Source organism: Sinocyclocheilus grahami, unplaced genomic scaffold (genome assembly GCF_001515645.1).
Source record: "Sinocyclocheilus grahami isolate Dianchi unplaced genomic scaffold, SAMN03320097.WGS_v1.1 scaffold854.1, whole genome shotgun sequence".
Taxonomy (NCBI): Eukaryota; Metazoa; Chordata; class Actinopteri; order Cypriniformes; family Cyprinidae; genus Sinocyclocheilus; species Sinocyclocheilus grahami.
In genome coordinates, this window is record NW_015506033.1 from 244,126 (window position 1) to 265,309 (window position 21,184).

General features: G+C 36.5%; 2 protein-coding genes across 3 annotated transcripts; both read right to left on the reverse strand.

The window, feature by feature from the left end:
- Positions 1-4: 4 nt before the first annotated feature.
- Positions 5-6,139, reverse strand: LOC107563024 (triosephosphate isomerase A-like). The gene is made up of 7 exons (XM_016247795.1): positions 5,938-6,139; positions 4,578-4,701; positions 4,386-4,470; positions 4,115-4,247; positions 3,916-4,001; positions 1,390-1,477; positions 5-553 (listed from the first exon to the last, which is right to left on the reverse strand). Exons 1-7 carry the CDS (start codon positions 6,047-6,049, stop codon positions 435-437), a joined length of 747 nt encoding a protein of 248 aa, XP_016103281.1. The 5' UTR covers positions 6,050-6,139; the 3' UTR covers positions 5-434.
- Positions 6,140-9,429: 3,290 nt separating this feature from the next.
- Positions 9,430-16,461, reverse strand: LOC107563025 (guanine nucleotide-binding protein G(I)/G(S)/G(T) subunit beta-3-like). 2 transcript variants are annotated; one of them, XM_016247797.1, is made up of 8 exons: positions 16,362-16,461; positions 13,242-13,327; positions 12,922-13,067; positions 11,841-11,904; positions 11,276-11,432; positions 11,123-11,189; positions 9,864-10,065; positions 9,430-9,708 (listed from the first exon to the last, which is right to left on the reverse strand). In XM_016247797.1, the coding sequence occupies exons 2-8, from the start codon at positions 13,296-13,298 to the stop codon at positions 9,445-9,447; spliced, it is 957 nt and encodes a 318-aa protein (XP_016103283.1). In that variant the 5' UTR covers positions 13,299-13,327; positions 16,362-16,461; the 3' UTR covers positions 9,430-9,444. The 2 variants fall into 2 exon arrangements, with proteins under 2 accessions (XP_016103283.1, XP_016103282.1); XM_016247796.1 differs by lacking the exon at positions 16,362-16,461 and adding an exon at positions 16,228-16,355.
- Between the last annotated feature and the right edge of the window lie 4,723 nt (positions 16,462-21,184).

The following is a 21,184-nucleotide window of genomic DNA, read 5'->3' on the forward strand; positions in this document are numbered from 1 at the left end:
ACAGGACAAATACATTTTTTTATTTTCTACAGAGGTAGTCATTTCAACAGAGGATAAAGTGCTCATTAAGTCACTACAAACTCAGTTAAGCATTCAACGCTGGTCTTGTAAGTTAATCAATGTGGAGAACCCTAACCCTAACTCTACACATTTCAAGTAGTGTGTTCTGGAAGTGCATAGACAACACAGCAGTTTAAATCACAGCAGCAAATAACAAGCTAACATGCCCAAGCTCTCTTCTATTACTTTAAGTAGGAAGCAAGTTGATATTAATATTCCAGTCCAATAACCCAACCCGACTGTTTAACAAGCAGGTGAGCATAAGCAGTACAACCACAAATACACTTTCAGACCTGCTGGAATGACAACAAGAAGCTGGTTTACACTGATTGGGCAGTGCAGCAGTTTTGGACCATCGAAATGGCTGAGCATCTCTATGCGCGGGCATTTATGATGTCAACAAACTCTGGCTTAAGGGAAGCACCTCCAACTAGGAAGCCATCAATGTCAGGCTGGGCCGCAAGCTCTTTGCAGTTTCCCCCAGTAACAGAGCCTGTGAAATGAGGAGAGAAGAACATAATTGTTGAGATAAAACCAAGAACACAACCTAACAGTAACAAAGCATCATTTTTTTGTTATTAAGTAAAAAGGGATCAGCATTTAGTCAATAAAGATAAGTTTCCATTAAATTACATGTTATAATGCAATATTATGGATAGAAAACTTGTATTTTAGTCGGACACTTGATGGATTTGTTTATTACAAATACACAGTTTTTTGGACTGGAGTGGTGTGGATTATTGGGATGTTTTTATCAGCTGTTTGGACTCTCATTCTGACGGCACCCATTCACTGCAGAGCATCCATTGGTGAACAAGTGATGTAATGCTTCATTTCTCCAAGAAACAATCTCATCTACATCTTGGATGGCCTGAGAGTGAGTACATTTTCAGTAATTTTTTGTGTGAATTATTCCTTTAACAAGAAGACTTTTATGTAAATATGGTGTAAAATAAGAGTTTAAACAGCAATTCCAGTCGCATAAACAGTAGAGCATGGCGCTAGCAATGAGAAAGTCATGGGTTTGATTCCCAGGGAATGCATGCAATGAAAAAATGTATACTTCGAGTGCAGTCTAAGTTGATTTGGATAAAAGCATCGGCCAAATGCATCACAGTAAAAATGAAGGCAATTTTGTGCAATATTATTTGCTCTCATTAATTGCATCATACATTGGCAGCACAGCCATTCTGCTAAACATTTGTTTGTGTAGAAGGTTACAGGGATGTGCAATGACATGAGCTGAATAAATGACAGAGCATTCACTATGCTATATCTTTAAGGTCACTCAGAATTGAAGACCGGATGTTCTGAACACTGCAGACTCACCTCCGTAGATGATGCGCACAGAGTCGGCTACTGCATCCGACACATTCGCTCTCAGCCATCCTCTCAGCTTCTCATGCACCTCCTGAGCCTGCAGCACACAAATGACAGACTCTGAAAACTTATACAAAGATATATATATATATATATTAGGGATGCACAATATTATCGGACTGATATCGGAATTGGCCGATAATGGCTTTAAATGTAAATATCGGCATCGGCCCGATATGAAAAAGTATGCCGCTATGTCTTGCCGATAAGAGGAATACTTAACTCGCATGTGCTCAGGGTGTGCTAGCGATTAGATCCCGTCAACAGTGTGGCTCATTCTTGAAGCAAAGTTTTGTCTGAATGATGATTAGATTCACTCTTTTGGATCGCTGCATTCAATCTGAGAATGCACGTACAGAATGAAGCATTCGGTGCATGATAGAGTAAACAGTAATAGCACTTGCAGCGGCAGCCTCCCCTGGGTCCTAACGCCTGTTCGGTAAGGAGTTTTAATCTGTAGGGGGCGCTGTTGGCCTACTTCTAATTAAAGGGGGGTTACAATGCTGTTTCATGCATTCAGTTTCAGAAAAACAATTTCTGTGCCAAAAATCTTACTTCCGGGTTCTGTTTCATGCATTCAGTTTCAGAAAAACAATTTCTGTGCCAAAAATCTTATTTCCGGGTTCGTACACGTTTCAGAGTTTTTTTCGATCGTGGCTCTTAATGACGTAAAAGAGGGTGGAACTCCTTATATGGGCATTTCTCCCGGAAGAACGCGCCTGTATCGACCAGAGCAAGAGCGAGATCACGCCCATCAACGCGCTTCATCCGGCGGCAGCGCTGCACGGGACTTGCTCGGGAAGAATGTCTCCAATCCAAAGAAGTGTGTTTTTGGTTGTAAGGCTAAAGATGACTTTGTTCAGCTTCCTAAAGAACCCAGCGTTATATAAACAGTTTGTTTTTCCGGGACAGCAACGGAGTTTCACAAGTGTGTTTGTTGACGAAGGTTTTATAAACAAGGCCCAGTTCGACACTGGATTTGCACATGGTTTGATACTGAAAGATGGAGCAGTCCCAGCTATAAAAGATCCCGGTCATGATTCAGAACTACAGACGGTAAGTGAAACGGCATCAAATATCTGTTTTGTTGGCATTCGGCGCCCAAGTGCTCGTCACTCTTTAGCTCCACCCAACGGCGCGCCTCCAGGAGCTCGCTTTTTCCAGAGAGAATCGTAAAGCTGTATCTTTCTATTATAAATATGATAAAACTAAAGACTTTTTGGAGATATGAAGAATGCAGTACTACTCTATAGGTACTCAAGATTAACATAAAATTGGGTGAAACTGTGTGTGTTATGCCCACTTTAAACTAAAAGTAAAATAGTCTACACAAATAACATTTAGACTGTTTCTGATTAAATAAAGCAGTAATTGATGTCATAAAATCATGAGTATGTTTTGATTTAAAGGTCAGAAGCTATAGCTTACATGAAAAAAAATCAAAAACATGACACTGGTAAATTAAATAATTTTATATATACTTATTTATTCATTAATGTGTAATGTTTTATTTTTTAAACAAATCATAAGCTCTAAAAGATTTTCGGAATTTTTAGACTTTTTGGAGATATGAAGAATGCAGTACTACTCTATAGGTACTCAAGAATAACATAAAATTGGGTGAAACTGTGTGTGTTATGCCCACTTTAAACTAAAAGTAAAATAGTCTACACAAATAACATTTAGACTGTGTTTCTGATTAAATAAAGCAGTAATTGATGTCATAAAATCATGAGTATGTTTTGATTTAAAGGTCAGAAGCTATAGCTTACATGAAAAAAAATCACAAACATGACACTGGTAAATTAAATAATTTTATATATACTTATTTATTCATTAATGTGTAATGTTTTATTTTTTAAACAAATCATAAGCTCTAAAAGATTTTATTTATTCATTCATGTGTAATGTTTTATTTTTTAAACAAATTATAAGCTCTAAAAGATTTTCGGAATTTTTACAACTCTTTTGCTTTAGACCATCTACAAATGTTAAATCTTAAAATAAAATGTTAGGGTGTAAACTTCATCTTTCTGGGGGAAAAAATGCAGCGATTGATATAGTTTATTTATAGTTATTTTCAAAGCGTCAATGTACCGTCAAAAAATCTTCATTATTGTTTATTTTATTCTAACAAATAAGTTCTTGTTTAAAAACTAACCAAAATTAAAAATATTTTGCTTATAATTTCTGCTATAAAGAACCTTTTTTGGAATGGAAAGGTTCCATTGATATTAAAGGTTCTTTATGGAACCGTTGATGCAACTAAACAACCTTTATTTTTTAAGAGTGCAGCAGTTGCAACACCAAATAAAGCACATGATCATAAACAGAATGACTTTAAACTACAGCATAATATAAAAGCATTAAGCATATTATTATTCATGCTTTAGTGCACATATGCAATGCGAGCAATCAAACATGATAATGGAGATGCAACGATATGATTAATGGATAGTATGAATACAGATTTACCTGATCAGGAGTGGCGGTTTTTCCAGTGCCAATGGCCCACACTGGCTCATAGGCTATAACCACACAAGTCCAGTCCTTCACATTGTCTATAAAATACAGAAATTCATCATGGCATTTAGTGTTTCAACTGCATGAACAGGGTCCTAGAACATAATGTTAAAATCACATATTTGATATCAGATTTGTGTTTTTAAAAGACCTGCAATGACTTTAGTCTGTTCAAACACCACGTCCTCAGTGGTTCCAGCTTCTCTCTCCTCTAGTTTCTCCCCAATGCAGGCGATCACACCCAAATCGTTCTCTAGGCAATGGGCCACTTTCTGGCCAATCAGCTGCAAAGGACATCACAGCCAATCAGAGTGAAACAGAGCTGAATGCGGAATAGCACAAGATATGCATCAATACGAGGCCTGAATTTCAACACACAGAAAAGCAAAGACGTAAAAGAGCTTGGATTCCTATTAAAATACCTCATCGCTCTCGCCAAACACGTGACGCCTCTCAGAATGGCCCAGAATGACCCAGTCGACACCGCAGTCTTTAATCATCGCTGGGCTAAAGCCGAGAAGAAAAGGAGAGAACGAGAAATATGGTTTTAGAGTTTTGACAGTGATAAATGGTTGTTCATAAAAACCATAAAAGATACAAATGAGCACATATACCTGATCTCCCCAGTGAAGGCTCCTTTGGGTACCTTATAGCAGTTCTGGGCGGCCACACCGATCCTCTGGTCCAGCTTAGACCTCACATAATCAAGATAAATGGCTGGTGCTCCACACACCACCTCTAAACAATGAAGACAAAACCACTGTTATGATGATATATGATTATGAAAGCCAGATTGACCACTTTTAAATGAATAGTTCACCCCAAAACCAAACATCTGTCATCATTTACTCACCCTCATGTCATAGTTTTAGTGTGAAATATTATTACTTTTTTACTACCTCTGAATTTGTTAGATATTTTTCTCCAAGTAGAATGGGAACAAATTATGGAAGCCTGTTTCTGCCACGGAATTTTTTAAAAAAAATCTCAGAATTCCAAGTTTACAACTCGCAATTCTGTGTATATCTTGCAATTCTGACATTTGTATACGAGTTCCGAGGTTTCATCTCATAATCCTGTGTTTTAGTTTCTGCCATGGACCTTTGCAACATTTTTATCTTGCACTTTTTATCTCGACTTGCACATTTTTCAGACTTTTCTTCTTAGAATTGCGAGTTTATAGCCAAGTCAACAAGAAATCAGAAATAAACTGAATTGTGAGGGGGGAAAAAGTTGCAATTAACGCTTTTTATTTTATTTTTTTATTCTGTGGTGGAAATGGGCTTCTATAGCAAATTATTTGGCAAACATTTTTCAATGCATTTTTTATGCATGTAGGACAAATATAGAGTCTGTAGGACCGAAAAAATTAAATTAATAATGAAGCTTTCTACAGCAGGCCTATGAAAAATGTGTTGCTTATGAACAATAATACATTTTTTGAGTGAATTATTATTATTGCCTACCTCTGAATCTATTTTCCCCAGGTAGAATGGGAAAAATAATTTGGCTTACGATTATTTTACACATATGGGACAAATATTTTAACAATTATTTAGCTAGTAAGTTGTATTCTAATGTAATTGTTATGCAAATATAGGATATATGGGACAGGACAAATATAGTGTCTGTAGGACCAAAAATTCTAAATTAATAATGAAGCTTCCTACAGCAGGCCTATGAAGAAAATGTTTGCGTTTCCTATGAAAAATAATATGTGACTGTGATGACATGGAATAATAAAACAAAATCAAATGAGCTAGATTCATATTCAAGTTATTTGAATGTAAAAGCGGGTCAAACACGAGCCGTGTCACGTGACGGAATGCAGCCAAGCGTCTCTGAGGCTTGTAAACAACTCTAGCGATTATACTCAAAATACATCGGACTGACAGGTTAAATTGAAAAACGAGCATACTTTCAGCTTAATATCCTTTCAAGTAAACAACATAACTTCAAATGAACGCCATGGACCTGTTTCATCGTTGAGACTGGCCGTGTTCAAGGTCATTATGAGCTCGCCCAAACTCTCTTTATCGCCGTTCATTTTCCAGTTTCCACCGACGAAGAATTGTCTTAAAGACATTATTGCGAGACAAACCGAACGGACCAAACACGCCGACTGCAGTATAACCGCTCCTGTTAGAGAAACGTAAGAATCCTACTATGGAGAAGGTTAGTTTATAAATATTCAATGAGGAAGCGCTTTGGCGTTGGAAGATTGGACGTCAGGGCGACGTAATTAATATTCATGAGATAATGCCACGCCATGAGAGCAACGTCACGTCGGCGCAATCTAATTAACATTTACATTTAGTCATTTAGCAGTAATTAACATGCAAGTACTCAGCTATCGCTAGGAAAGCAACTGCATGGAAGAAGACATTATTGCGAGACAAACCGAACGGACCAAACACGCCGACTGCAGTATAACCGCTCCCGTTAGAGAAACGTAAGAATCCTACTATGGAGAAGGTTAGTTTATAAATATTCAATGAGGAAGCGCTTTGGCGTTGGAAGATTGGACGTCAGGGCGACGTAATTAATATTCATGAGATAATGCCACGCCATGAGAGCAACGTCACGTCGGCGCAATCTAATTAACATTTACATTTAGTCATTTAGCAGTAATTAACATGCAAGTACTCAGCTATCGCTAGGAAAGCAACTGCATGGAACGTAAGCTTATATTAATAATAATAATAATAATTAATCTTTGTGAGCTAAACGTTGCGAATAATGAGCAGTCATAGGCTATCTCTTATAATCCGTTTAGCCTACTAAAAGTTGCGGATTTTAAAAGAATTTACAGTGAGGCCTAAAAACATGAGCTCACTGCAGGAATTGCTTCTATTTTGCATTTACATTATCTAGGTTATCCAGCATGATTTAAAGGGGTCAAATGATGCGATTTCAAGTTTTCCTTTCTCTTTGGAGTGTTACAAGCTGATTGTGCATAGATAAGATCCCTGAAGTTGCAAAGACTAAAGTCTCAAAACCAAAGAGATATTCTTTATCAAAGTTAAGACTCTGCCACGCCCCCCTAAAACGGCTTGTTCTAACACGCCCCCACATATCTACCTCACTATGTGGAAATATTTGCATAATGCTGCCCAAATGTTCACACAAAGAAAGAAGCCATGGTTTCAGTAACCGCAGTTAGTGTTGAAGCGGCATGTCAGGGAGATGCTGTGTGTTTCTAGGCGAAAGCAAAAGCACTTTATTTGGTCTTCCGAAAGTAGATGCATTTAGGAATCTTTAAGATTACTTACAACAGAACAGCAATGCATTTTATAGATGACCGTTTCGTGAACCTAGGAGAGGAAGTAATTCTGACTTTGCTATGACAATCCGGCGCTTCTGAATCAGCTACTGTTTTGTTACTAGTTTAAGTATTTGTTATGGACTGTTCAAATGCAGAGTTTTGCGCATCGTGTGTGTGTGTGTGTGTGTGTGTGTGCGAGAGAGAGAGAGAGAGCGCGCGCGAGAGAGAGAGAGAGACAGAGACAAAGAGAGAGAGTCGACATATGCTGTTACACCAAATACACAAAATATTGATATTTAAAAAAGCATCATATGACCCCTTTAAGAATGTTCCAAAGACCATTTTGTGCTTCAGCTGAAGCAAGTTATCTGACCTTTAATAATACAAGCAATGAAATGGAAGTAGCTAGCGACTGATCTACTGTATTGTGACACAAAGCCGAGTACAATGGCTTATTGAAAACGAAAAAAGGGTGATTTTATGTATAGGTTGTTGATTGGATGTTGAGATGTTGCTGTTGCATTCAAAAGTGGAGGCAGATGATCACAAACTCGCAATGGCAGGGTTTAAATGAACTAAATGATAGGAGAAGACCTCCTTACATAACCAAAAAGAAGTCTGACACTTCCATTGGAAGATCAAGTTATGACATTTTGATGAAATATTACAAGGTGCAAACAAAAAAATAAAAAAACGAATTGGATGAATGCATTGCTCAAAATCTGATGGAGTCAGAAAATAAATATGGTGAATTTTCATTTCATTCCAACTTTAAAGGAATAGTTCACCCAAAAATTAATTTTGCTGAAAATATACTCACCCTCAGGCCATCCAATATGAACATGGGTTTATTTCTTCATAGAAACAGATTTGGAGAAATGTAGCATTACATCACTTGCTCAGCAATGGATCCTCTGCAGTGAATGGGTGCCGTCAGAATGAGAGTCCAAACAGCTGATAAAAACATCACGATAATCCACACGACCATCAATTAATGTCTCATGAAGTGAAAAGCAGCGAGTTTGTAAGAAACAAATCCATCAATGAGGAGTTTTAACTTTAATCCATCACTTCTGACCAAAATATGAGTCCATAATTCATAAAAACACTTCCACATCCAGTGAAAAACTCCATCCCCTGTTGTCCTCTCACATCAAAATGAACAGTTTTGGACTGTTTTTGCTTGTAAATTGTGCCTGATCTGTGCATATTTCTCTCCTGATTCAGACTTTTTCACTGGAGAAAGCAATATTATGGATCGAGGAGGGCTCATATTTTAGCCAGAAGCAATGGTTTAAAGTTAAAATACCTTAAAGGGTTAGTTCATCCAAAAATGAAAATTAGGCTGTGTTTTACTCACCCCCCAGAGGCATCCTAGGTGTATATGACTTTCTTCTTTCAGACGAATCCATTCGGAGTTATATAAAAAATTGTCCTGGCTATTCCAAGCTCTATCATTGCAGTCAGCGGGTGTTGCAGTTGAACAGTCCACAAGTCGTCAAATAAAGCGTGCGCATCCATAATAAAAAGTGTTTCACACGGCTCCGGGGGGGAATCGATGCGAATCGATGCGTTTTTGTTAGAAAAATATCCATATTCAAAACGTAATAATCATTTGACTCTAGCTTGCGCTAGCAGTTGTACACAGAAGCAGTTCCGGGAGCATGACGTATGAGGTCAGCGTTGCGCATGCGCCGGTGAGTCTCGTGAATACCAACGTTTGTTAACAGAAGCAAAGGAAGCAAAGTTTCCTTACTTTAGCAAAGGAAAACCAGTCTCCTAAGTCATATGCACCTAGGATGCCTCGGGGGTGAGTAAAACACAGCCTAATTAAAATTTTTGGGTGAACTAACCCTTTAATGACAGATTTGTTTCTTACAAACATACAGCTTTTCACTTCACAAGATGGTAATTGATGGACTGGAGCGGTGTGGATTACCTGTGGATTATTGTGATGTTTTTATCAGATGTTTGGACTCTCATTCTGATGGCACCCATTCACTGCAGAGGATCCACTGGTGAGCAAGTGATGGAATGCTAAATTTCTCACACCAACATAAACTAACACCAACACTATATCATATCCCTGCTAGAAGAGTGTTTTATTACTCAGAAATTGGCTACATACATAAATACATAAAAAGCTGCTCAGTGGAGTTGCCAAGATGACTGTCCAGTGATTTGACTTGCTTAAAATGGACTTTGTTCCTGCTTAATCAGCATTCTCTCCAACTCAGACTTTTTTTTTTCTCTTTCAACTCACCCACTTTCTCGCCCTTTAGCGAGTCCCAAATATTGCAGTTGAAGTCGTCATAGCCAGCAAAGATGAGGCGGCCAGACGCGGATAGATCCAGTGATGTTACGCCGCTGTTCAGTGCGGCATCCTGGTAACAGATCACTTCTTGATCGGCACGAATATCATACATTTTGCACGTGCAGTCATCCGAGCCAGTGATAATTGCATTGGCACTAGGGTAGAACTGAAGAAAGAGGAAGTTTGGTGAATCCATTTCCATGTATGTGCTTTGCTCTTAAATTAAATCGGAAAGACTCAAATCTTTGAAACTGTTAGAAGGTTAGCATAATCAGTGAGGAAGCCAAAAAATAACTGTGATTTTTCCCATGTTTAACTCACTGAAATGGCGTTGATGTCACTCGTGTGACCCTGGAAGGTTTGCTTGCACTGGCCATCCCTGATGTCCCACAGCTTGGCCAGAGAGTCGCAAGCACCAGAAACAAAGGAGTTCATGTCCGGAGACAGAGACAGACACATGCAATCACCAACATGGTTCAGGAAAACAGTCTTCTGCTTTCCAGTCTCCAAATCCCACAATGCACTGGCAGAAAAATGGGAGGGAAATGAACAAAACTGTAACAAAAGACAATGAGTGGTGCTTTCTGGTTGGTCTCAATAGGCAGTTGCTGGTCCCTAGACGTTTATGGGATTTTTTTAGACGTTTATGGGATTTATGCTTTACTAGACTGCAAGTAACTTAATATAAAGTAAAAGCATAACTCTTCTCAACAAGCTGCATAGCATTGTGAAAAATCTCCAACCTTACCTAATAATAATGGAGATGCTTGCTGTACTTCTAGTCTAGCTAGACTTTGTGAGATGACAGTGGCACCATTTAACTTACATTTTTAGTTGAAGGTATTTTTTAATGGATATGTTAATCAATTTCTTGGCTAAAAGAAAGTTGTAGCACATTATTCCCTGATAAACCTAAACACAAGTATGCTATGATGTTCAATTTGCATGTGAGTATCATCCAGTTATTTTTGTATTTTAATACAATATTTATTATTTGGCAGGTTGATCAAATAATGAGTCCAGAAAGTGATAAAAATTGAAGAAAAAATTAAATAGATACATAATGATTGCGTCTGCTACTTTTATCGTACTGGAAATCAAGTTGAGCACATTGCATCGTTTTTCACGTGATGTGTGTGTATGTTTTTTTTATATTGCACGTTTTAGCAAATATAGCTTGCAAACTATATACTGGATGAATATTAAGAATAGTATAGTATATTGCAAACATAGCCTTGTTGTAACTATTTTACAACTATTTCTTAATCAGAACTTAATCGGTCTGATTCCTGAATGAATCATTTAGGCCGTTTTGTGAACTGAATCAACTGAATTAAACATAACTATTTCATGAACTCTCATGAATGTGCCTAGAAGTGCTGAGATGTCAGTCAACTTCACTTTAAGCTCGTATGGATGACTTTTATGGTACATTCATAGTGTTTTTTTGTTGCCTTTTTCATTCCGTTTAATTTTATTGAAAATAGTGGCCAAGAAAAAAAAAGTAATACTAAAAAGTTAAACGTTTGTAACGCAATTAATTTTGATATTTGGAGGAACTAATATGAAAATACACAAACCATGTGGTATCACCAGAGGAGGTTAGAATCTCTGTGTCACTGAGGAAGCGTGCACAGGACAAGTAACCTATGAAGAATAGATAACATAACAGGCACTTACTTACAAATATGCAAGAAAGTATAGATTCTCCACTGATTTCAATACTTCTATACCTGTATGAGCATCTAATTCTTTCACGGTCTTGATTACGGGTGTCTTCAAGTTGTAGACTGTACACATGTTGTCGAGACCACCGCTGGCCACAAGGTTTCCAGAAGGAGCATATGCACAGGTCATCACCCATGAGGACTTGAGGGGAACAGCATTGACCTACAGAAAGAGGAAAATATTTATAACTTTTCCCTGAAGGTATTCTGATTTAAAGTTTAAAGGAGAAGTATGTCATTTCCACACAATCAAATGTAATTGCATAATAATCACAGATTTTTCAAAGATGTTTACCAGGTTTTGTTGCTTAAAAAGATGAACATCGTCAAAAACTGACAGCACCACATTGACCCAGTGGGTGGGTGAATTTGTGTGTGAAATGTCATGATTCATCAATAACTTTAGTACTAAAATTTGTTCTAAATGTACACAAACTTAAGGAAAAACTGTAACCAGATGCATGAAAAAATCACATACTCTGGGTGGAATTATAAACGTGTTCAGATCAAATTTTATACATAGATATTTATTATATACTTAGATACCCATCTTCGCTTAAAAGTGTATCACCTTATTTCCAGTGTGAGAATCCCAGATGAGAAGTTTGCCATCCTGTGATGCACTGACCATTAGCCTAAAGTCACCAATGAAAAGCTGGTAAGACAACGAGATGTACCAATTCATATATTTCATATCATGTATTTCATATATTCCACCCCTCGTCGTATTTAATGTAAACAGAACTTTACAGACAATTGCCATGAGTGCATGAAGATCCCCCCCCGATCCCCCCCCCCATATTTTGTTATGTTTGGCTTGCGAAAGCAGCCTTGACAACATGTGTAAGCTAGCTAAATTGATTTAGATTTTTTGGATTCTAACAATTGCAACAATAATGTGCTTAAATATTTTAATTCTACTTTATCTTCTTTTTTTATAAAAAAAAAAACAGCTTTCTATTTTTTCTATTCTATCTACTGGTTTTTCTTTGTGTGTGTGTGGGTGCGCGCGCATTTTATATATATATATATATATATATTATATGTATATATATACCTTGCTACGTGTACTGTGTTAGGCTAACCGAGACTTGTCATTTGCACTTATATATTGTTGCTCTTTTGTTAGTTTTGACTGCTTCTATTGTCCTCGTTTGTAAGTCGCTTTGGATAAAAGCGTCTTCTAAATGACTAAATGTAAATATATATATATATATATATATGTCTATGTATGTATATATATGTGTGTGTGTGTGTGTGTGTATGTCTTTATATATGTAGGTATATATGCTTTTTGGAGCTATTTGATTTTGCTGTCAAAGCAGTTTCTTAAATACATTGAGGCTTAAGTCTTTTTCAGGCCACTGACCCTGATAATTGATCTAACTAAGAATTAGCTAATTCAAGGTGACCACAAGGTGCAGTTGACTTCCCTGTGAGAGCTATTAACCTGCTTGAGCAGATCATGTGACAGCAAAGGGCAACAGGTAAACCAATGGAATTCGTGGAATACCTTTCTGTAAATTTTTTCCCCCCTTGAATTGACTTTCGAAGACCAAACTGATAATTGATCAATATTACATAATATTTATATAGAGCAGTGTAACTCAGCACACCTAATGAATTGATTTGACCCGTACTGATGTTCTCACCTGTTGTCTGTACACCAATGCATGGCATAGATTTTGGCCAGATGGCCTTTGAGGGTCCTCCTGGTCTTGAGTTGGACCCGAGGGGCCGGAGCCACCCCAGAAGCGGCGGAGGCCATGTCTGTGTCATGTGCTGCTTTACGAGCTGCCTAGTAGGGGAACAAATATTTTATATTAGCATTTTATTATTATTTATATAAATAGAAACTGAACAGCTAGAGATGAATATGCATTTTAGTGTAGCAAAAATCTTATAACTATGTTCTTTAACTGTTTCATTGTGAAAGTACATCAAATATTGAAGAACTTTACAGCAGTCTCACCTCAATCTGTGTCTTCAGGGCTTCGGCCTCCTTTTTCATCTGCTCCATTTCACCCATGGCTGCTGTTGATCGGGGTTCAACACAAGCTGAAAGCAATCAGAGAATAAAGATAAAAATTAAATCAAAATATTCTGCTTAAAAAAATGGTCCTATATGAAATCAAATAAACATAAATAAATAATATGACTAAGATTGAACTAGGCCTTGTGTGTGACTATTACAGCCAGTGTTGCCAAGACAGAACAGGGCTACTTTTACACTCTAAAAAATGCTGGTTTGTTTTAACCCAACTTTGGGTCAAATATGGACTAACCCAACTTTTGGGTTAAAAATTGAATGTAAAAATTTAACCCAACGGTTGGGTTAGTCCATATTTGACCCAATGTTGGGTTAAAACAACCCAGCATTTTTTAGAGTGTACACTGTTGCTGCAGGATAAAAAAAAAATGTTATCCACTACCCACCAGAAACGTGGAATACCCCTGAATTTCGATGGAGGAGAAAACACAATTGGGATAATTTTAGACTATTTAAAAAAATAATAATTTGGGGGTAGCAACTGAGGTGGTTTTATTTCAGACACCTGGCAACCCTGATTACAGCATCAGACATGTGGAAGAGATTTAATAATATCGACGATTTATAATTTGACCTAATATTGACGAATATTTAAACCTGCCTTTGATTTGATGCAAAACCTCCCAGCCAGTCATAAAACATCTCAGTGGACAACAATTAGTCCTGAACTTTGCACGTAATATCTCAGAAAGCAAGTACTTGAGCAAGTACTGACTTGACAATAAAGCAGACTTGACTACTTCATACACTCTAAAAAAATGCTGGGTTGTTTCAACACAACTGTGGGTCAAATGTGGACTAACCCAACCATTGGGTTAAATTTTTACATTGAATTTTTAACCCAAACGTTGGGTTAGTCCATATTTGACCCAAAGTTGGGTTGAAACAACCCAGCATTTTTTAGAGTGTACCTGCTTGGTAGACAGTAATACTGAATATAGATTTGCACTCAAAAAAGAAAAATCAACGGTGAACAACAACATTGTCTGCCATTTATGAGTTCAGCTTGAGTTCAGTAATGCTAGCTAATGCTAATGATACTGACTCTGTTATTTAAAATTAAAATTCTACATTTCAAATTCTGTTATTGATATTCAAAAAACACAAATCCAAATTCAGAACCTAGCACCAAACTACTAAATCAGTCCTTCAAAACTCAAACAGTCCTATTCAATCCTTATTATAAAGTCCAATATATGTGCAATTTATGAAACAAGGCAAATAAAAAAAGTGCAAAACTGTATAATAAGACACGTGGAACCAAAACTAATCTAACCTTAGTCCTAAACATGGCAAACATAGATTTGGTAATCTGTAATTGAATGTCAAATCAAACGTCTGAGATCTGTAATCTGCTTAAAATAAAAGATTTCAAATGTTTTATGCAGATGTAAATCAGATGTCTGTCGCTCGTCTACCACCGTATGAATTTACCTCTCTGTGGGAGGCCAGAGGATATGATGAGGAATTATCAGCATTGTTGTGTTACAGAGATCCTAATGAACTTAACTGGAGGTTAAGTAGTAGAGCCTGGTGCTAGAAACCATGATCTGCAAAAGTGAGTCTTGCATTGTGCTGTTGATGATCAAATTATGTTATAATAGTTAGAAGATTACTCTGTGATCTGTGTTCAGCTCGGGATGAGAGCTGTTGTTTTATTGATGTCGAGGAGGGCTAGAAGAAATGTCTAAGCCCCTGCAGGAGCTGTCGGGGGTGGCTTATCAAATCTCCTGTCATCCGATTACCGACTGCTCTTTACTACGAGATCAGGTGGGGCCTGGGGTGATGAGATCAAAGACAAATCACAAGGAAAAAGGGCAAGAAAGGACATGTGTTGTATGTCGTGATATATCTCGTATGTTGTGATCTTCCATACATATGTGATGGATTGTATATGGAAGTTCATCGAGATGAAATGAGACCTGATAAATCTCAAGATTTCGAAGGTCTTTTTGATTACATGCTCAAGAGTAGCTAGCATTAGGTTCATCCTACAAAGAGCCAAATGTGAGAACTTTACAAGTTGACATTATGATATGTTTAGAAACGAAAACAACACTGCTAAAATGTTTTTTTTTCGAAGTTTGAATATTATTGGAGTACAAGAAAATACTATTTCACTCTTTCTACCAGTGTTAATTTAGTGTCAAATCAGATACTTTTTTGTAAATATTTTGAATTCAATTTTATTTTATATTTTTGCTTTCACTTTGATTTGAAAGTTTTAGTAATTTTGTTGTGTTTTTGTAATTTTTATTAGTTTGAGTTATTTTAGCACATCGGATTAAACTAAATGAAAATGAGAAATGTTGCCTTGTTTTTATATTTTATTTCAAGTTTTTGTTTTAATATATATTTTATTCAAAGTAACAATTTTTTTTATTGTTTTAGTTAATTATAATAACCCTGCTTTCTACTTCAAAATTTCACATTGAATTCAATGTATTACTTGCTGTTTCTTTGTAATTATTTGTGAAATTTACTAGCAATTTCTGAGTACAGATTGTTTCTACAATTAATTTTTTTCAGTGTACAGGAATGCATCAATATAGGAGACAAAAAAAAGGTTACTATAACCTCAAATTCCTCATGAAAGTGCTGGATGCGTTTTTTTTGTTGATGGTTGAAATACCAACATTAACAGCCCAATGTCATTTTAAGCATTAAGCATTATTAAAGTTGCAGATTAACCTTTCGTGATCATGTGATTCAGGAACTACTTCTGGGCTATCAATAGGCAAAAAAAATTTAAAAGCCTTTATCTGTGCATTTCTGTGCATGCATACTAAAAAAACAGATTTATTGTAATGCACAAGGTTTGCATTTGTTCGCTATTTGCAGTGCATTGCATCGCTGCATGATTTTTCTTATGCAAACTAATCAATGACTAAACTAACAACAAACTCACCTTTCTACCGTTCTCTATAACTCCAAAGTCTCTCTCTTTCTGAACCAGTCTCTATTTTGTTTAGTCCACAAGACAGTTCTCTCTCTCTCTCTGTGCCCCCCACAGGTTCCCCCAACAGACTGGATGCAACTTACCTGTGGAAAAACTCTCTTTCTCTTCCCTGTCTGCAAGAGAGGAACAGATGAGGATTGGAGGGGATGAAGGAGATCAGGGATGAAAGGATAAGCCCAGAGATGGGCACAGAAAGGGTAAGGGAGAGAGAGAGAGAGAAGGGGGGAAAGGGGAGGGCGAGGAACAGGTAAACCGATGGAATGGAAAATCAGGTTATGGGGTCGGAAGACAAGGCAAGAGTGAGCGCAGAAAGCAGAGGACAGAGGAAGTGATGGATACGGTGTGGCATGAACAAAAATATGGTTTGATTCCTGAAAAACATCTTATCATGAAGTTCTCAGCGTTGGTTCTAACAGCCATTTTGGAGTAATATGGGCATTTAACCCTTGTGCGCTCCTCATTTGGGAGTCACACTCATAGTCTTCATGGCCAAAAGTGACCGGACACCTGAAATTTAACTTTTTTCTTTCTTTCAGTAAAATCAATCTAATATATTTTTGTTCAATAATATTTTTTCTTTTGTATTTTGAGAGAATTTTATGGTACTAATTAATATTTATACAATAATTATGATCAAATTTTTTCCATTGAAAACAGTACAACTTTTTTTTCTAATTATTTTTCAATTAATGCAGTATTTCAGATTAAAATAGAGACTAGGTCTTTAAAATCCAATTTTTGAAAACAGAATAGCACCTCCTGATGAGAGCAAAAAAAAAAAAAAACCTGTAATTTCATGGTGTAACCACAAGATTCCTGTATAGGACTCTATAGAGAGGCGTGTGAATTCCCTAGTTGTTTTTATACATAATTGTTTACTTTTATTAGGTTGTGGATTTAAATGTATATTAAAGCATTCTCAAAGACTACTTTTTGTCAAGGTTTATATTTTTTTGTTGTTTTAAATGTTGATTTGAAGTGTAGGTTTTTGCATTATTATTACTACATTCTTATCTGAACACAGTAAGCATTTTGTTACACAAAACATTAAAATTCTATAAAAATGTAACAAAAATGAACAGGAATGCTTTATCGGAGCTTAATCCTTCTGGGTCTGATCTGATTTGAACCTCTTATTTCAGTCTTCTGACTCATTTTGGCTATATGGTTATAGCCATACCAATTCATTTGAGTATGTATAATTCTGTATGTGTGTGACTGTGAGTGTATGAAACTGTTTTACACTCTTGATGTTTTAGAGTGTAACCCCTTCCTTGCTGTCCACTTTTTTACTGCATTGTAGTTGAATTCTTGATTTTATTTTACATAGTTGCAGTGTTACAGTCACACCAGTTCATAGGTGTGTGTGTGTACAAGTGTGTGTCCTCACGTGTGTGAGTTGGTGTCTTGATTTTGCACTCTAGATGTTTTAGAGTTCCACCCCTTCATTGCTGTGCAATTTTCTTCTGCATTGTGGGGGATTTGTAGAATTTTTCTGTATTTTCGACCGAAGACCATGAGTGTGACTATTTTTTTTTACGACCACTTAGCTTTTTCGAATCATGCCCTCAATTGTTTTTTGTGTTCACCTACCAAGTGCCATAAAAGTCACAAAGTTTCGTACCATTCTGGTGAAGCTATGATTTTTTAAAATTCTAAATGTAAAATTCTCCGGTCAGAAGTGACCGAAGACCACATAGCAATTCACACTTGTTTTATCACATTTCACCGATGTTAACACTAGACATGCTGTTTCTAAAAGGGTCATTGGTGTGGTTTGGTGAATGCTTGATAGGAGGGGGCCTGTTCTTTGGCTTTGTGGTTGAGGGGTTTGAATTGGTTTGAGCTAATGAGTTGAGCTCTTCTAATCAGGTTCTAAGGGGATATCCGGGGAATCGGCAATCCCGTTAAGGAATTAGAGCAGGTGTATCCGTGGAGCAGACGTCACGAGTGACACAAAGAGCAATGGAGCAAGGAAAGTGAGGAAACTGATTAAAGTTATGATTATAAGACAGTGATTTTCTCATTATGATAATGGACAATGTTGGTTTTATATTTGATCTTGTTTGATATCTTATATTTCCCAATTTTGAGGGAAGAATAGGAAAGAATAATGAGATTTGTTTTATTGTTAGTCCAATGGTTCAATAGCATTCAGAAGCACCAATTAACCTATATCCTAAACCTAGAATATATTTTTCTGATATGGTAACTGTGCCAAATGAACCTTGAAGTATAGCACTGATGAGTTCAGTGTGTTTTAAACCTGAAATCAAGTTTGCAACAACAGATATTGACAATAAAACCCTATCCTGGATCATTCTCTAAAGAGCTAATGGATCTAATTTACAAGGTAAACATGCCAAGAAGGGTTTATCTTCTCAAGCCGTGTTGTAGGTGAATGCCAGTCTATGGCACATTTTCCCTTAAAACCCTCCTAACAGGTTAATGCGAATTCATTTGAGACGGTGTTAAATCATACCATATATATATGTGTCTATTATTTTTGACAGTTTGAGAAGAATAGAAACTCATAATTTCATTGCAAGGATATGCACACGAAAGCATGGCTATTACTGTTGCACATACAGTACTTAGGGTTAGATTTCAACAAACCTTGAAGTATTAAACTACGACATATAAGTGAGTGAATGACACATCAAATCATGCAGCGTTTCAGATATTTTATTAAAAAATTTTTTTTTACCTTTTTTTTGTTATATGAAAGTTACATTAAAACTGTCTTGGAATTTTTTTTTTTTTTATTATTATTTATTTATTTTTCAAAATAAATTCATGTATTTTTTATTGTTTAACCGTGTCCCAACTTTTCACTCTTTAAAATTATTCAAAAAGTGGAAGTATAAATATTTTTTGCATAGTTTTATGGTCATGATTATAAGTAAAAATGTACAAAAAGTACGAAAATATTATTTCATTCTGTGTATTTAGAATGCATAGCTAAAATTAGCTTCAGTAATTAGGCTATTTTACTCCAATAATATTTAAAATGTCATTTTCACCACAGGATTTTATCAAGCACAATATAATTGGAAATTATATTTATTCATAAATAAATAAATAATAAACAGTGATAGTGTGAAATGTGTGTTTTAAGAGTTTATTTTCCACAGGAACATAGTTAAAGAAACACCCATAGATAAAATGATGTAAAGTGATTGGTCTCAAGTCAAGTCAAGTCTGCTTTATTGTCAATTCTTCCACATGCACAGCACATACACACAGAGAATTGAAATTGCGTTACTCTCAGACCCTTGGTGCATACAGATAACACTACAGTAGAACATAAATACAGATAGATACAGATTAAATATAAAATACAACTATACAAATATACAAATAAGGTAAAATGTAAAAAAATATATATATAAAGCACAAGGCATATGGCAGATAGAGTGCAAACCAGTAAAGTAAACAACAGTGCAGATGTAATGATTGTAGTGCAAAAAAATTATTTGTAGTGCAAAAGAGCTTATTCAGACTGATTGATTAAAGTGACAGTGTGTGTGTGTATTTGGGAGGGGGGAGTGGGAGAGTCCGTATAAGGAGGTTGGAGTTGTGTGACGGTGTGCAGTCGTGGGTCAGCAGAGTGAAGAGGAGGGGGCTCAGCACACATCCTTGGGGGGCCCCAGTGTTCAGTGTCTCATAACTGTAACTGCAGCCTGATTGAGGCCACTTGAGAAAGATTGACCAGCTTTAATTAGTGACCTTCCTGTGCTAATTTACCGACAGGTATGACCTCATGATGCTCCTGGAAACTGTCAGGGATTGGTGATGAATTACACAAATGCACCTCAGCGAGCTGCTTTATCTGTGAATAACGCTGGTTAGTAATGCTCTTTTCTTTTTTTTGCTTGAAGTGATTTACAGTACATTTATTACAGTTCATGTAGAGGAACCTGACGTTATAATGAACCACTTTCGTGAAACACCCCCTCTGGGATTTAAGCTGCCAACCTTTAAATTACTGGATCTTTAACCACTAGGTCACACCACCCACAAAAGGTCTCCTGTGACTGTTCCATTGTAGGCTGAACAATAATAAAGATGAGTCAGAAAACAGGAACTAGGTGGAGAACTTATAGAGAACAATCTTCAACTTAATAACACTGCAGTACTTCTTGTGCTGTAAATTGACCATATCTGCTTAATTTATCTGAATAATTACCATCACTCTGGGAAATTTATGATACAGCAACTTGAACAGACAAAAAACTAAAGAATTTTATGTGATCATACCTACACAATCGCATTAAATACCATGTATCAGAAGGTAATAGCATATGTGATCGACCAGATAATACAGTATATATTTTTAATTCCCTGCTCAAGGGACTGGTATTCACAAGCTGGACCTCTGCTGGAGAACTGAGGAACTTTCAGGAAATGATGTGACAACATTTGTTTTCATTCAGCCAGTTTGTTCACTTTGGCATTAATTTGCATTCTGTACAGCATTTTGTCCTGAGCTTCTGTACAGTGGACTGAGTGGTTCCTGTGGCTGTGGAGGAATCTTTGTCACAAGAAATTGTTTTTTGAATAATTTTGATCTCTCTCATGATCGACCTCATGTCGATCAGGCTATATATCACCTTGCAATGTTTTATATAAACATATAAATTATAACTTGTAATGCATTCTGTTTCATTTTAATCATAATTAAATGATATGGCATATGTTAGAGCAACTGTGTGTGATTTGTACTTTGAAATATCAGTTTTAAATTATAGCCTACACTGACTTCTACAAAGGTGAATGGGTTCTGTTTCTTTCCGACGCAGCCAAAGTATGAAAAGTGAAGCCAAAGTATGGCTGCTGTCATCTTGCACCAATGACGTCATTTTGAGCCGAGATCGAGGCCTCTGCAGAGCAAAGGTGGGCGTTT

What these genes read in the sequence shown, in the direction of transcription:
- LOC107563024 (XM_016247795.1), bottom strand. Translation starts at nt 6,049, where the DNA reads ATGTCTTTAAGACAATTCTTCGTCGGTGGAAACTGGAAAATGAACGGC. An exon ending in CAGTCTCAACGATGAAACAG is followed by an intron (nt 4,702 to 5,937) that starts GTCCATGGCGTT and finishes TTCATTGTTTAG; the next exon opens with AGGTGGTGTGTGGAGCACCA. An exon ending in ACAGACTAAAGTCATTGCAG is followed by an intron (nt 4,002 to 4,114) that starts GTCTTTTAAAAA and finishes TGTATTTTATAG; the next exon opens with ACAATGTGAAGGACTGGACT.
- LOC107563025 (XM_016247797.1), bottom strand. Translation starts at nt 13,298, where the DNA reads ATGGGTGAAATGGAGCAGATGAAAAAGGAGGCCGAAGCCCTGAAGACA. An exon ending in AGAATTAGATGCTCATACAG is followed by an intron (nt 11,190 to 11,275) that starts GTATAGAAGTAT and finishes TATTCTTCATAG; the next exon opens with GTTACTTGTCCTGTGCACGC. An exon ending in TCCTCTGGTGATACCACATG is followed by an intron (nt 10,066 to 11,122) that starts GTTTGTGTATTT and finishes TTTTTCTGCCAG; the next exon opens with TGCATTGTGGGATTTGGAGA.